The sequence below is a fragment of the Haliaeetus leucocephalus genome, unplaced genomic scaffold (genome assembly GCF_000737465.1).
Source record: "Haliaeetus leucocephalus isolate CR32 unplaced genomic scaffold, Haliaeetus_leucocephalus-4.0 Scaffold173, whole genome shotgun sequence".
Taxonomy (NCBI): domain Eukaryota; kingdom Metazoa; phylum Chordata; class Aves; order Accipitriformes; family Accipitridae; genus Haliaeetus; species Haliaeetus leucocephalus.
Genome location: NW_010972609.1, coordinates 9,851,150 through 9,868,822, shown reverse-complemented (window position 1 = coordinate 9,868,822; position 17,673 = coordinate 9,851,150). Strand labels below are relative to the sequence as shown.

General features: G+C 35.3%; 1 protein-coding gene across 1 annotated transcript in view; it reads right to left on the bottom strand.

Annotated features, from left to right (window-relative positions):
• Positions 1-5,634: 5,634 nt before the first annotated feature.
• Positions 5,635-17,673, bottom strand: part of MRVI1 (murine retrovirus integration site 1 homolog) — a 66,849-nt gene continuing 54,810 nt past the window's right edge. The window contains exons 16-23 of the mRNA XM_010563790.1: positions 16,035-16,166; positions 15,129-15,270; positions 14,448-14,497; positions 12,504-12,611; positions 11,296-11,363; positions 8,230-8,349; positions 7,207-7,338; positions 5,635-5,902 (exon numbers count right to left, since the gene is read on the bottom strand). Of these exons, the coding sequence (XP_010562092.1) occupies positions 5,662-5,902; positions 7,207-7,338; positions 8,230-8,349; positions 11,296-11,363; positions 12,504-12,611; positions 14,448-14,497; positions 15,129-15,270; positions 16,035-16,166 (993 nt within the window). The 3' untranslated portion in view covers positions 5,635-5,661. The remainder of the gene's footprint in view (positions 5,903-7,206; positions 7,339-8,229; positions 8,350-11,295; positions 11,364-12,503; positions 12,612-14,447; positions 14,498-15,128; positions 15,271-16,034; positions 16,167-17,673) is intronic.

Sequence of the window (17,673 nt, the reverse complement as noted above, 5' to 3'; positions counted from 1 at the left end):
CTGATGATCCTCACGGCTATAACTTTAAAAACCTTCAGGAAGCCTTAGCAAAGAAACAATTTTTTTGCAGAGATTCCAACACAGAGCAGGAATGGAGTTCAAGAGATCAGCTAGTGACCTTTACTGTCAGTAGGATCAGCTGTATTTATGTTATTCCTGACAGATGTTTGTCTAACCTGTTCTTAAAGACTTCCAGTGACAAATTCCTAACATTTCCTCAAATGCTCTATTCCAGTGCTTCACTGTCCTTTACTGTTAAAAGGTATTCCCTAGTCTAAACTGACTTATCCACACTGTGGTGTAAACCTATCACTTTTTTTCCTGTTGGAAATGAACATGAAAAATAGTTTATTCCCTTATGTTTTGCAACAATCTTATGTATTTAAAGAGTTATGCCTCTGCTCCCACTTTTCTTTCAGCTAAGAAACCCCAGCTTGCTCACTCTTTCTCTCTAGCTGAGGCCTTGCCAATGCCAAGTACTGATTAATAAATTACTTTACCTGCTTATACAGTTCAGAATGATATGAGCCTTTTTTTGCAACAGAATGATTTTGTTACATCGTGTTGTTTGTGATTCAGTAAACTTTTAGATGTCCTATATCCCCACGCTGTTTTCAAGGTCCTGTAAACACAAGCCTAACAGTAGCTACCTCTTTAAACTGCGGTTTGCATTGTAGAAAGTTCCCACTTAATATATTAAGATAGTATTAACTTTTATCTGGGCACAGGCCCAATCTCTTGAAGCAGCATACAGCATGGTTATGGGTATACTATAACATAGACAGGCATCTACAGGCTGACTGGAGAATGCTGTGGGTTAATGAAATGATGTCTCCAATAGCAATAAAGAAATGAAAATTGGGTTGTGTTTGGGCTGTGTTTTGGAACAGAATATTGGTAAAGCTCCTTGAGATCTTAAGACAAATTTCTTGCTCGAATTTCTATTCACTCCTTTATTGGGTTGTACTTACCTGCCTCTACAAAACGATGGCAACCTGAAATAGTGTAATCATACTTAATCTCACTGAAGCAAGTTCTAAGTGGATTCACTTGCATTTACAATGCAGGAGCAGAAACTAATAGTTATTCTATAGCTCTCACAGACTAGTAGTCTGTGGCTGTAAACCACTGAGAACATGAAATAAAATCTTACCATCTCCATGCTTACCTTGAACTGCTAAGTATTTCCTACCATGAAAACTAGTCAAAAGCTGAGTTTCTGACATTTTAAAATTGCATGCTAATTGTCCTTCCAAGTTTTAACACTTTGTGCCTATTATCCTCACTGTGGCAAAGTTTCTTTAGTCAAACTCTGTCCATGCTATTGATGTTTAGTAGGATTTTTAGCTGGAAAAATGAGATAAACACCTTTGTAACACCAAACAAAAATATAAGCTCCTTCACGTGGTTTTGTAAGAGCAAACTACAGATTAGGAGAGGGAGAAAAGAATTTTGGAATGATGAAGTGAGACTGAAATATCTTTTTTTTTTTTTTTTGGTCAGTTTCTTCGTTTTTATATTTCAGCTGTTCCAAGACAGTGTGGAAGATCACTTACCTGGACTGTAACAGTACAAAAAGTCTTTAACCTGTGTGTGAGTCTTCATCACAACTTGTGTGGTGATAAAAAAAACCAGCCTTATACTGAATGTTTAATTAGCATTTGACCTACTTATAGTAACCTATAAGGAAAATTCCCAGAATTTCATGCCAGCATGTTTTAAAATGCTGATGAGGATTGCTAAACAGAAAACTTTTGATATGGGAGAACAGACTTACTTAACTGTTCTCTACAATAATTTCTAAAGGAACCTTGAAGCCTGAACAACAGGAGAGGACAAAAGTTTAAAAAAAAAAAAAAAGTTTATGTGGAAAATAAAAATGTCAGGGTCTTTTCCTGGTAACAGTAATTCCTTTCAAGGTTGTTGCTGTCCCAACGTTTTTCTCCCTGACACAGACCATCAGAGATTCAGAAGTAACATCTCTATTCTTTGTGAAAGTTGAGCGTTGTCTCCTTCCTGCTGGTGTGGCAGTTCAGCTCTCCACAAAGCCCAGGCTTCCCAGATCTCCCAAGCCTACAAGAGCACAAAGGAAATAAAGAATCCTAACCTTTCACTCAATCTCCTTAGGTTACAGATTTCCCTTGTGGCTTTCTGGGTTCAACCTCCTCAGTGACATGCAGCCTCCCTCTGATGCAGGAGTTAAAACTCTCTCCAGGATATTTCAGTTTCCTCTCTCATCTTGTTTCTAGGGTATGACAGGGATGACCCTGTTTACAAACACTTTCTTTATTGAAACAGGAGTTTGCTTGCTTCTTCTACATCATTTTCCTGAAGAACTGAAAGACTAAGAACAAGATCTTTGGTATGTGTAACATGGCACTACATTATGCAGTATATACAAGGTAGTATGTATTTCATACGAACATAGCCATTAATATGCAGAGTACATGTAAAAAACAAACCATTAAGGTAGCAACACTGAGGACTTTGAAACCATACTTTTATTTCAAAACTCAAGTATGTGATACTATACAGTACAATACCAGCACACTTGTGCAAAATCTTACAATATTACAAATTTAAATATGATACACAAAAATAGTGCCCTTTTAAAATTCTTTTACTAGAAACATCTGTGCTGTGCAGGAAAAACAATAAATGTGTCTTGTTAAAGCAGAAAAATAAATATTGCACCTCAACAAAACTATTTGTGTTAATAGCATAAATAATAGATCTATTTCTTGTTATCTGATGTGATCTTTGAACACAGAAGAGGTTGGGGTTTTTTTCTGGATAAAGAAAACTGATATCCAACAGATAAAATTACATTTAGAATAGTTTTTGAGCTCAATCTAGTTTCCTATTAAAAAAGGTGTCTTCATTAACTAACTGAAAAATATAAGCAAAAATATTTAATGTGCTGTTAGTCATTGTGGTTCATTATTTTTAGTGGACAGTTTGCTCAAAGTAGTTATAAAAAGAACAACAATTTTTTAAGAAATTAATTTTATATTCATCTTTTCATCCCCATTAAAATCTCTTGCCTCTTTCAGTCCATTCCCTGCAACGATTAGTAATTTTGTAGCTGAATTATACTTGCCTTAGACATGCAAGCAGTTCAGTTCAAATCAGTATATCTACTTATGGAAATTTGCCCTTGTGCACCAAGTCCACAAAAAGCCAGTGTGCTGAATTTCAAGAGACGATGGAGACTTCGTTCAGCCACTGAGCAAAAAAAATTTAGCACATGCTTAACATTAAGCAGTTCAAGAGTCCTACTGATATCGATAACTTTCTACATGTATTTAAAAGAAGGTGTTGGACCCACATCAATACAGATGTAAATAAGAGCTAATTAATTCGATTATAGTCACTGTTGTTTATTTTTCCTCAGTGCAACCCAACATTTCCATAATCACATAATCAAAGATGTGCCATAATTTTTGGCATAGAGGATTCTGAATCTTCAGGACTATTCACCTTCAATTTTTATTGCCTTATTAAGTTATCAACGTTATTTGTAAAGAATATTAAGTTAAAGTAGCTGATTTTAATAAAGTATTCAAAGAGCAACTGACAAGGTTCTTCAAATACTGAAAGTATGTGAAATGTCACAGTAGTTCTTCATAGTCAGATATTCTAACTGAACCAAACAGATACCAAGTAATTTGCAAGAAACTTCCTTCTGTCTTATTCTTTACCAATTACAATTTTAGACCAAATGACACTTTCCCATTATCCTTTTTGAACTTCCTTAAGCACACTTATTAAATATTCCTCAACAATATATACTTTAAAATAAAAAACAAACCTCCCAACTGCTTATAGACTTCCCCCCCGCTTCTCCCACCCCCAAAAAAGTGGTAGTGGTCTGCTTTTTTTTTTTTTTTTTAAAATCTATTTTTTTAAATTTTTCTTTTCTTTCTCCATATAAATGTCTCTTAAGAAACATGTGGCTAAAGATGTAACAAACAAAATTCACCAGCAGGATATATGTTACTGGTGCCAGATATGTGAATTAAATTTCTGACTGAGTTAGAAACCTGTTTTCTTTGATAGTTAGCTTGAGGTTCAGTGTTTACACCAAAAGAAAACGACAATTCTAACTGCATCTGAACTGAAATTACAGTCCTTCATAACATACTTATCCTTCAGTTGGTAAACAGACTTGCTCATCAGTCAGAAAATACCAGAAGAATGCAGTCACACTGATTTTGATATTGTGATTAGACTGAAGCATATAGCTACGGAAAGACATAGTTCATCTTCAATCAGAAGTGATGTTCAGCAGGTACACATGGTATACCTTAAGTGACGTGTTTTGGTCTCAGCCCTAGGTGGTGTGGTTTTTTACAGGTAATGGCTTCACCATTTTGAAGTTGCTTGTCTAAAAATTTCAGGCTTTCACATTCTTGTGTAAGAACTCACAACTCCCAAATAGGCAGAACTGTAGAAAAATCTGGGCAAAAGATTAATTTATCATGACCTCATAGTTTATATTTGAAAGCATATCAGAACACTTATATACTTGGCATCAGATTCTGAAAATGAACTACGAAAAACATGCAGTGACCGCTTTAAAGTCCTCATTGCTTTCATGTCCTGATTCATCTAGGCACTGCTAGGGTTTTGGCTGTATGCAGAACTGTGTTCCTAATGCAGATCTCAAAGGATGTCTATTTCCAGTATTAGCAGTAGGGCAGAGTCCACTTAGTGTGATCACTAGTATACAGAGGTTTGAAGAGGTTTTTTTTCTTTTTTTCTTTTTTTCTTTTTTTTAATAAAGTATTGGAAGATTGCTTCCCATGTCCAAGACTGCTGTATTTTGGGCCTGGGCAACACATCTCATCTTCCAGACAGCAACTACTTTTTGCTGTAACCAGTATTGACTCTGAGTGGCATACACAAATTTGTTGCAAAGCATGTCCCTTTGTTATATCGTAAGTTCCGAGATTTATTTGATGATACCAACTGTGCCACCTAAAGCTCATTTTAGGTTTTGGTGTGTATCCCATTTAAAAAAAAAGTGGTGGTCCCATTCTTAAAGTATATAATAAAATACATTTATGCATGTACTTAGTATTCCATTTAAAGAATCATACAGATAAAGTAATTTTATAAGAGGAGTTATCAGCATGGCATTTGGTCTGATAAGATAATTCTAACATTCCATAGAAGAGCTTCTGTTTCTACACAATAATCATGAATAAGGAAATGAATTAGACTCTTAAAACCCAAAGGACTTAAATGGCATTAGTACTTCAACAATCACCAATAAATTCAGGAAATGCAAAATAAAGCACTAACTGCAAATGCAGGTTTTATGATTTTCTTCAAAATTATAGCAGAGATGTCAATGTCCTGTGCAAATCATTCTTTTAAATGTCATGCTGGTTGCTCATTACTGTCACAACCTTATGATTCAATATTACTTTATTTCTATCAGTCATTTACAATAAGAGGACAGACAAGATTATTTATCAGATTGTCATTTTGGCAAGGTACGTTCACAATGTATCCCCAAACCTCATGGTGTGGAGTAAATCACTTGTCTAACAGATCACATTTAACAGCCATAAGGATGACTAAGCACTACCTTTAAAAACAGTGTTCTAATACGCATACTTGCTCAGGTACCATAAATACATGATTGTTCCTTTATTATTCAGTGCGTTGCTCATGTTGAAATCCTGAGTTCCACCAGGAATACTGATGGGCAGCAGAACAGCTGGCCTTCCCTTCAGGTCCCTCTGATTTTTCATCACAGGAGTTGTATGAATGGTATATTCCCAACACCACAGCAAAAATGATTATCGCAGCCACTACAAGCCATACCACATTCCAGTGTTTACACAGTTTGGGGTACAGTATATGTAAATAATTAATGATGACTTCAAGTCTGCTGTAAAATTAAAAGAAAACTGTTATATATTAATCATATGCAAATTTATTATCTTAAGCTTTTCAATTTGAGAAGTTTCATAGATGTACAGTGCACCAACTTTCTTCCAAATACAAACACCTTGTCAAAGAAGAATCAGACTGTTCTTAAAAGAAGAGCTGTATGCTCAGATATGTGTGATATTTGCAAGATGGCTGAAGACTGTAAACTTGACTTCTACTTCTCCCACCTGTCAACTGGCAAATCTCAGAGCTTGATGTGATGTAAAATTCTGCACTGTTCATAGCTTGCTCAACTAAACTAAACATTAGAACATGTTGTAAACATTTCTTCCTAAGAGTTTCACGCCTAGTGAGATAGCTGCCCTTCTGAACATGGCTGAAATCTCAGATTAGCAGACGTTTATAACCATAATGGTTATGGAATGGAAATTAATTCTTCTGGACCAGGTAAGGATCCCTACCTTAGCTTGGAATTGGACACATTACTTGCTTTGGCAAGCATTCAATTCCTCTCTAATGCAGGAAATTGCAGATATATTGAATTGAGTGGTAGAACCACCAAGGAGACTCAATAATTAGCTCTAAGAAAAGTTGACAATTTCAGAAAAGTTTTCCAGTTAGGCATCAAATGCTTCAGGTAAGATAATAAGCAGATGATTCAAAAGTCCCCAGTATAGACAAAAAGCATTGGGTAGAGATGAACACAATAAACATGTCACTCTGCTGAAAGGCAGGAACTCCAGCACAGTGCTGTTCTGCTGCACCTACAGAGCTTTCAGAGGGGGCAAGCACCTGCCTGTCCAAGTCAGAGCAAGTCCAACATAACTGAGGAGCTTATCTTAATCTGCATTCACCTTGTAGATGTACTGAAAGACTCACCTGTGAAGACCCTTTGGGAATGACATATGGCACAAATACGGGCATCAGATTCCTGAATTACAAGTTTCATGAGACAATGCATGCCTACTGAGAGATACATTCTGGCATCTAAGAACTTCTGCGGAATATTTTTTACCTCAAATCAAAACCAAACCCCATCAAGATGAAGCATCTTGATGTCAACATACAATTTTAGTTGAAATATCAAAATAAAAAGTTTTGCATTTTGCAACTATGTTATCTTGGCATATGCCTTTCTGTGAAAATACTGTTATTTCAAATATGCTTCCCTAGACTGGAAGAAAACATGTCAAGGTAGTAGAATAAAACACTTGGAAGATAATAGTATAAAATACTTGGTTGGGTACCACAAATAGAAAAAAGTGGCTCCTCTTGTATGGACATATTACACCACTGCCTCACCTGCTTTTCAGGTTTTTTATCTCATCTTCATTTTCACTTTCTTCATGTTCATCATGACTTTCTTTTGGTGTGTCTTCATCTTCTTCCTTCAGTTCCTGAAGTTCTTTGGTTTTCTTCAAGCCTTCCTGATAGCTTTAACACACAAAACATTTTTCTTAATCTAGCACGCTGTATAAGCCTGTTCTTATGTGATGAAAAATTAGCTTTATGTTTTGTTACACGCAATAATACACAAGTAGCAGCGTTGCAGCACTTGGAGGAGAGTAAAAATTAGCTAAAGACCATGAGTATGGCACACAGACAGCCACCCTTCCTTAACAGAGGATTATACTAGCTCTGTTACCAAACTTATCTTGAAAAAGAGATAATAGTCCTCAGCAGAGCACAACTTTTGTCTGTTGTAAAGGAGTTGGTAAGTATTTCTCTATTATTTTTTCAATAATTTTGAACACCCCCTAGATATTTTTTTTTTTTGCTAGAGAAAAAATGCAAATCAGTGCTGAAGATAGATGGCTTGTTGGATTCCACAGAAGATCAAAATTTTTGTCTCACTCTTCACATAGTACAAAGTTCTTCGCTTGACATTCAAAAACAGATCCCCAAGCTGTTAATCACCCCAAAACATGCCGTGTAAAGCACTTTGTGACACAAACAACACAAGTTTACTGTAAGAGTTTTTTACTCATTTCCATGTATGCTTTTCAGAATAAACATTTTAGAAAGTTGTTTTGGATTATTTTATCATGAAGCTGAACACTATTGACATAAAAACACCCACCCAATTCAGAATCTCTAACTGCTGTCCCACAGTTTGGCTAACATCAATAAAGGATGAAAGCTATGATGCAAATACAATGAGTGAAGCTCACTCGCATTGTTTCCCACATTGCTTCAGTTATGACCATCTTCTAGGAGCTCATATGGATGATGTCACTCATTTTGCATTTTAAATGACATTATAAAAAACATATGTCCTCATCTGGTAGCACATTTACAGATTTAGTTCACATAAAATATTCCCACCCTTTGTTATATGCTTCCTCTTCTATCTTGGCTTTAGTTTCAGGATTGATCTCTTCCAACCCACTCTGTGTCAGCACAGAAGTAGAGGTTTCACACTCAGGCTCTCCATTAGTCTTTCCACTGCCAAGGCAAAAGAAACAGACAAATAGAAAATAACACCACTGAAATGTATTGTATTTGGAGTATACTACCGAACAAGAACAATAACACGCAATTTTGTGACTCCTGATTTTTCTTCTGCAATGTACATCGGAGAAATGAAATGTCTTTCTAAACAAAAAAATTAAACACTAAGCAAAATTTTAGTTTCCAAATGTTGTCATTTAGGAGCAGTAATTAATATGTTTCTAAGGTATTAAAACTTGCATTTTGTTTCTTCTTTAAAAAAGAAAAGAGCATTTGTTTCCTGGCTTATCCATGGCATTTATTTGCTATTCTTGAAAACACTTCCCTCAACTTTCTAAAAATCATCTTAGAAATTGTAGCCTGCTACATCAGAGGAAAATAATAGAAATAATACCAAATACTAATTTAACAATTTTTTTTTTTTCTTTGCCTTTTAGGTACTCCCTTCTGCTGACTTTATACACTGAACTGATGCAGAGGTTAAAAAAATACAAACTCATACATAGCTTTTGTCACTAAAACTTTTCTAAAGTAAAAGCTTCCAGCATTTAGCCTAAAAATAAGCCATTGTATATTGCTCTCTTTCTGCAGTGTTCACCTGCCCTTATTTATTTAAGTCTGAGACAAAGAGTTTAAGCGATTCACACATGACTCAGCAAATCTATCAAAGTCAAGGTTTAATAAGCTCAACAGTGGATCCCATTTCAACTTCTAGAATCTAACACTTTTTGTAGGCCTTATTTTTCTGGCACTAAAATCAATGGCAGAATAATTTGTCCTTATTGACCCCATCTGTGGGCAATGGATTTTCTCTCAAGAAGTTGTATTAACAGTAGACATTATTTTCACTTGGACTTTAAACAAATCATGAGTATAAGCTTCAAGTGCTATATAAAACTGCTGAACTATATAATTTTACACTACTATAGCAGCTGGCCCATGCATACATACTTATGCTCAAACTTGAATTTCGAGTTCTACTTCTGTTACTTGATAACATGATTTGTTTTCTTAAGATCCAATAAGAAATACTGATAAGGGTTTTTTTGGTTGGGTGGGGTTTTTTTAGAGTTTCTGTACAGTTTCAAAAGACGGTCTAAATCCTGCAGAGTTCTGTTGAATTGTAACAACTAGTGCCATAGTTCACCATTTTTGTTTTCCCAATTGTTGCATATTTTCATTCTTAGTAAAGCACAGAGAAAAAACAAAGACATAAGATAAATTTTGTCCTGCCTCAGCACTAATCTAAAGCACATGAAATTCAATATTCTGTACTGATGTGAGATCTACATATTTTAAAGCTTTTAATTTGCACGTTTAAAACATCCTAAAAAACTTCAATTTAAATTAGTATTGCAGATATTTTATTGTGATATTGTAAATAGTCTAAACTACTGAAGTAGTAGTAGTAGTAGTAGTAGTAACAATAACAACAAAAATCAACATGATGTTTTAGTAAGTTTTACTGTTGAAACATCAGCAACCAACTCCCTTAGAATGTGCAACATTTCCTGAAAGAGGTAAGTATTTGGAAAAGTGCCTGACAATTTTTTATTTTTGCTTTCTGGGCTGATTATACATACGAATAAAGTATATACACACATGGGTTTGCAAATGCACCAGTGCCTCTATCCATAATGGTAACTGTTTACGAAGACCTTGTAGAACAGCTTGAGTATGCCTTCACTTCTCATCCCAGTCTCACATGTTTTCATATTGCCCACCTTTGTATTCTATTAATATAGGGGCTTTACATTTGAATAACTTGTATAAAATTAAATTACATGTCTACATGAATTTCAACTGAAACAACTTAAAAGTTCTTTCCAGAAATGTGCAGATGTACATGCTTTCCAGCAGAGCAATTCTTAGCTTTCCTTGTTCATATAACTATTATTTTGCTCCAAAAGTGGTACTATTTAAACCCATGGAATGACTCATGAAACTATTATGGAAAATGCCTAACAACAGCACACCTTAATCCAGCCAGGACATCTACACTAATGGTAAGTAATATAGAGTCAAAAGGGCAAATGTTTTAATAAATAATATTTTTGCAATTTATAGGTACTAGAAAAATATAGATATTGAGGTATTTGCTTGTTGCTAGGCTAAAAAATACCTCTTTCATGTATCTATTTTTTAATTTTAAAATGCAGCCTTCTCTGGCTGTTAAAACTAAAATCGCAGGTTGTTAAAACTAAAATCTCAAACCTAATGCTTTAATTTAGCTGAATGTTCAATTCATTTTATACTAAAAAAGGAATTACTACTCAATTTAATAGTTGTTTTGACTTCTGCAAAATTCTGATGATCTAATATTATGATAAATTATACTTTGAAATTTGGTATACTTATGTTTATTCATATCAATTTAAAAAGCTATATGACACTAGATATCATAGTATTTCAAAATATGACTCTTACCAGCTGGCAACATGTTGAAAAGGTAAGGGCAAAACACAAACTTCTATTACTGGGATAGTCAAGTTAAGGAATATTCATAACCAGGGATGCTCATAGCCAACTTTAGATACAGCATTAATTTGTTGCAGGAAATATATTAAATAAATAAATAGATAAAAGCCATGTGCATTGCATGTAATACTCTTAGTTTTGTCAAGTTCTGAAGGCAGGCCTACTCACATGCGTAAATGCATAATCTGCTGCATTTTTTACTTGATGAGTTCCAATGATCGTAGCAGGCTCGATTTAGTTCTGAGATACTGCGTGTAAACTCTTTGAACACGAAAAGAACAATATGATGGTGACATAATAAAATACAGTTACCAGATCATGAATCAGCCTAAGTCAATATTGTGTCACTGATTTCAATACCTTATGCCTTGATATAACTTCTGTTAGGAAAGATAGAAATTATATCATTTTCATTTCATACTAGGATTTAATAGGTAACGAGATGACCTAGAGAAAACTTACTTTTCTAAAAGTGCTGGCAGAACAGGAGTAGATGTTAGATTGCTTCTTCCATTACTAGGTGACTCAGACTGTAAGTGAAAAACAGCAATATATGTTACATCCATGAATTAATTTCAAATGAGTCTTCAGTAAAATGACAAAGTCAATGTGCTGCTTAGGTTTTCTTCCCACACCCATAAGCAAGGTATCTGTAACATGGAGCTTCCAAATTACTCCCACTAACCACAGTAAACTACAGACTCGCACATTTTCTGTGACATTCCCTTCTACCCTCCTTATTTTGAAGAAGACTTTCTTCTTCATATATTGATCACTGAACTGTAAAATTACTCTATTGCTTCTGTCCATATTATCCTAGGAATATAAGTTTCTTAGCTGAGTTTTCGTTGGAAAATTTTAAACAAAAATAAATCATAATAAATCATGGTAAAAAAACCACACTTGGTTCCTGAAACAACTGACTCTGAGTACATAATAACTAAATTGCACAAACAGATTGTTTTCTTAAAACTAAAATGGATTTAGCTTCTCAGCAAACTCCCTCATTTAAATAGCCCTATGTTTTTAACAGAAAACTGCATAATTTTCAGGTTGTGTGCCATCATAGCTCATCTCTGAACAGTTGGTATACCTTGCAGTTTTTCTCCAAAGCATTTGTATAGATTTATTAGGTTCAGATTAGATCCTAATTTAATTTATTAAAATTTTTATAAACAAAAAGTCAAGAGGCTGATAGCTCCACTAATACCAGATCATCACAGAACCTCTAAATTTGTACCACATACTTTTCTATATCTTATTCTGTTTAGTGGACTTTTTGGCAATGAAGAGAAGCAGTCCAATCATCTTCTATGGTTTCTAGTTAAAATTTCTCTCCTATAGTGGAAAACTATTTTTGCTACTTGAAACTTCCCAGTATGTTACTACAGATTAAAAGGCAAATTGCCTCAGCTAATGTCCAATGCCTCTGAATCACCAGCTAGCCCTATTCAGCTCTGTGTCCAAAGTGATCATTTATGTCGGTAGATTCTGAAAGCATATTTCCCTTACACAACAGAAATAACCTTTGTCCATCCCCTTCTCTAGGATGAAGTCAAAACAAGTTAAACCAATGAAAGGGCTTACATTTTTTTAGTAACTATGGCTTGGCCCCATGCAAAAGTGGTTTAGACAAAAAGTAGTGTATTTAAAATGTGGGTTTTACTTACCAGGGATGGCATTGAAGGTATGGGTGAAGCTGTTGGTGACTGACCAGGAATGCTTAAGGAGTTAAATTTAGGAACAACAGCAACACTGACTCTCCTCCGAGGCATATTCTGTGAGAAACAACATTTTTTTTTCCTGTCATACAAGAAGATAGACTGAAGAACAATTCTGCAAGTTAATGGGTGTGGCAAAGATGTAGGTTAATGTCCCTTGGGGGAAAGGAGAGTTGGGAGCAAAATTAAGATAAATGGCTGTTAGGGTTGTGGTTTTCCCCAAAACTTCCTCTAGTACTGTCTGGTATGGCAAGTGCTTAGTGTGAAATGAGGTGTTGTACAGGGATGCTATTCTTTTCCCTCCACACTGAAAGCCCAATAGTGTAAGTCACACAACAGGTATGTTCTGAGTTGATATTGTCAGTTCTTATTAGAGGCTATTATCTTTGGTTAAACCAGGTGTATAATGATACTGGGAAAAGTGCCAGTGTCACAATGACCTGAAAATAATGAAGTTACACATGAAACTCTTCTCTTGCTTTGTACCCATTATGATATACCGTACCCACTAAGATATATAATTATTTCTAAACCTACAAATTATAACTTTCAGAAACAATAACATCCGTTCCCTCCACTAAAGAGCAGTGCCTTCTTCCCCACCCTTGAGTTGTTAGATATCTATCTAGCATCATGCAACATTGCTTACATTTCCCAAAGACCATGGAAATTCTTTATATGATAAACACATGCTAGCTGTACACAATACATTCTAGCTCAAGTACAGATCATGTAAGTTTTTGCTGTCATTAGGTAACCAAATGCTTCATCCTGTGATAGACAGCCTAGTAAAATCTATGCTTCCAGCTGAGTAAAAAATCCAAGCACTTATAGCATCTAACAGCTTCATCTTAGTGCATATCCAAACACTACTAAGATTCTGCTCTAGATAACTTTACAGGAAAGTAGTTAAACACAGATTTAATAAATATAGAGGAGTCACCTACTCCATGATTCTGGTTCTAGACGAAACCAACTATACCTATTCATTAATGACAGATGTTTACCTAATGAGCCTCTGAAAAACTATATTGGGGGGTCTGCAGCCATGTTATGCAGTTCATTCTAGTGTTTGCGGGTCGTCCCCCCCCCGTTATTATTCCGGGGAAAATTTTTAATATTTACAAATATTTAATATTTTTACTTGTCCTTGTTGAATTTCATCTTTTTGGGGGACTTCTTTTTCAACTTATCTGGATGTCATTCTGAAACCCAGTCTTGCCCTCAGCATGCTCTGTGCTCTAATTCTTTCTACCCAGCACTCAGAGGTGGCAGGAATAAACTAAACCTAAAGGACTACAACCCAGGCAAATAAAACAACCACTTGGATTTTTGCAGAAATGGAACACTGGCCATGTTAAAGTTATTAATTGGTCAAGCCAAAACAATCTGAGATAATCTCTCACTCTGAATGCTTTGTCAAACCAAACAAGATACTTGGATGCTAACTGAAAAATAAGCCCCACATAAAAATAACTGTTTACATCTAAGGTACTCTGAACATGATATAATTCTTAAGATAATGAAAATGGTATGATCATGGAATCCTGACTCGTATAGTAAGTTTTGATCCAATGTTCAGCTTCCTCACTGAGGAACTAGAATAAAGCACAGGACCTAAACCATTCTCTGGAGCACAGGTATGTGTCCTGGAATACAATTATTCTTAAATAAATAGGTCCCTTTATTCACAGCAAGCATTATCATTATTGCACAAAGACATACTTAATCATGTATTCAAAATTACAAAGCACTTGCACTAAATTACCTGAACAACACTGAGAATTTACCAGCACTATGTTTTGAACACAGCCTATAGAAGTGAGCATATATAGACAAAGAAATTTCACGACATAAAATGTTCCCTTCGTTTTCTTTATATTGTAGAAATACCTTTCCAACAGTAAGAGACATGGATCTAGATGAACGAGGTACTCCATCTTCTGCATAAAAACAGTAGATAAAGAACAGTCTTAGACTATATGAATATCTATAAATAATACTAATAGAGCCCTTGCTTGTATTTCAAACAAAGTCTGTAGTTACTGCATATTTATCTGTCATACAGTCCTGGTCTCAATTACACCTGCAAAAGAGATTTGAAATAAGTGCAAAAAATTGAACCATTAGTATCTCTACAGAGATCAGGCAAAAGCCCACTATTTACCTCCATATACAAAGAAAATACTCATATTTCAGTTTCCAGCAAACTAGGAAAGAAAAGGTTGCAAAAAGAAAAAATCTTTTTAATAATGAAATTTTGCCATCATCTGTCATCTAAGAGGTAGTTGCATTAAAACTGTAAAAGCTACACATATGTGCAAGAGGCCAATAAAAATGTCATTGGATCTCATCAGAATTTGGTAAGTGATAGTGATTTTAAATTACTGTACGATAGCATTAAATATGCCTTATATGAAATATTTTAACTGTTATATCTGTAACTTTTTGAAATCTACTCCTGTAGATCAGAGCTTCATGAACAGGTTTCATGATACTTCACATTTATCATTAACAGCACCAACACCTCTCTGTATAGAGGCAAGATAAACCCTTAAATTTTTTTTTTTTTACCAGGTGCACCATAGCTTCTGCTAGAATTCTGATTGGCAAGTTTCTTGAACTCCATTAGCTCAGCATGATCCTTTTCATATGTTCTTTTCAGATTTTCCACATACTGCATCATTACTTCTGTTGCCTTTGACATACGCTTCTCCTAAGGAAGAAAAGAGGGGAATACTCAGGTAACCGCTACATTTCTCAAACAAATCATTTGCCTCTATGTGGATGCTCCCTGTCAGGGCTAAATCTGGAATAGTTGTTCTTAAAGAAATATTGGTACCTCCATGACTGAAAATTCCTAAGCTAATTAGAACACAAATGCACATGCATTCATACATATCCACAGAATATCATAATTTATTTTGTCATATATGTATATAGTCTGCCTGTGTGCCTGTCTTATTAGTTAGGTGGTATATGTACATTTGTTTTCAAATCCTCAAAGGTCTTAGTCACTGCCATCAGTCTAGTTACTTTAGTGGGCAGAGGCAACAGTCTTGAATCTGGGGGGTATTGCTGTGTTCTCATTTATACTTGCTCTGTTCTTACATTCTTTATAGTTGCCTGACTAAGCTATTGCCAAGGGCAGGTGACTGAACTAGATGAGCTTTTTGACCCAGAAAAGTCATTATTTGTGCTGCACTGACTTTAACTAAGTTTCTTGTGATGCAGCTATAGTTCTGGATAATATATGTCCTCCTATTGTACAGATGTTGAATAGCTTCACGGGTAATCTTCTGTTTGAATTCTATTTCCAGACTGAAATGGTGTCTTATCCAACACTACAATAAATATATTTAATCTGTCAAAATGGCAAATAAAATTCAAAGGGCTAATATAACCTCCAGCTAAGGCTGAAAAAGAGAAAGAGTGAACATGTGCAGCCAGGATACATGTTAGACACCAGGTTGCTCTTACCTGGCGAACGGCTCCAACCATCTCAGCACGACTAGATAGTCTAGCAGCTAAACGCCGCAGAACAGCAATATCCTCCAATAGCTTCTGGTAAGCTTCTCTGTGTTCATAGTGATGCCATAAATGAGCTGAAGACTGAAGTGAAAATACATAAGCTTTATCATTATGTCTTGCCACTTTTATTTCAGATGAAGTAGCCTGAGCCACAGAATTGGGGTAGAGATGCCTAGGCAGAACTACACATGGACATATTAGCCCCAGACAAGTGCCATCACTACCACCATAGATAACCTAGAGAGTGCTGCTGCTCCGTTTTGGAATGGTGCTTCACTGCATACTGCAGGCACACCTTTCAAGGAGTTAAAGAGGGCTAAGCATATTTGCAAGACTTTTTGTTTTGAAAGTAATGATGAATCATGCCTCGCTACCTGTGGACTTTACAAATACCAAGGTTATTTGAAGTAGTACTTAAAATGATTGCCGAAACACAAAGAAAATTTTAATTCACTGGGCACAAGGTGTTAAGAAGGCCATTTTCTTTCAGTTCCATGATACTTCACTTATTTGGAAACTAAGACATTATAGTCTCAAGAATTCAAAATGTGTAAGAGTAATAAAAAATAATATGGCCTGTAAATCAAATAGCAATTGCAATTCCTTAACCATTTTTTGTCAATCAATATGAACATTTATGCACTGGATTAATATCATCACTTCGATAGCTCAGATTAATACTGGAAAGCATCAAAGCATATAAATTCCTTGGGATTAGTTATCAAAGCAAGAGTGAATTTAGATGTTTTATTAGCCAAAGCTTTAGTGAACACCTCTTCAATGAATGAGTTTTCTGTTCACAGAAAAGTTTGGTATGAGGAAACCTGATACAATTTACTTCAGACTTACAGGCAGACTTTGTGATGCTGGATGATTCCTATATTCTTAAAGTGCATTTTCAGGATGCACCAGTTTTGGCATTGAGGTTGTCTTTAGTAATTAATCACTGTGTTGCCGTTCACACAATTCTGCCTTTGACCAGCTGCATTATGCCCTAGTTCTCTGCAACCCCCCACTTGTATTACTGCAAGAGTAAGTCAACACATTGAAATGATGTGTGAAAAGAATAACCTCTCCTCCTCCTCTTTTTCTTCCCACCTTCAAAAGAAGGGAGTGATGTGCAGTAACTTTTTGAGTCGAGTCATTTGAGAAATTGCGTTTGTAGTGCAAACTTTTGGTGTAGAAACACAGCCAAGAGACTGATGAATCTGGTGCAATGACAACAATTGCAACAACAAGAAATTCTTAAACGTATTTATCACGGAAGCTAGTGTGATAACAAATTGCAGCCAAAATTTGACTGCAAGACCCAATAAGGCATAAGGGAATCTGAGAAAACCATGCACAGAATTTCAGATTTTCAGTTTTTTCTTGGCAACTGTAAGTTGCTTATTTTCTCAAACAAATCTGAAGTTCATGTAAATCAGCTTTCTCTTGAAGTTCCGTTTTTGAATAAAACATCAATTATCACAAGATTGATAAAAAAAATCATAAAGACTGGTAAACTGTCATTAAGCCATATAACATATGCCTGTCCTACAGAAATTAAGATAACCTCCCACTGAGATTGGAACAAGTCTAGGTCTAA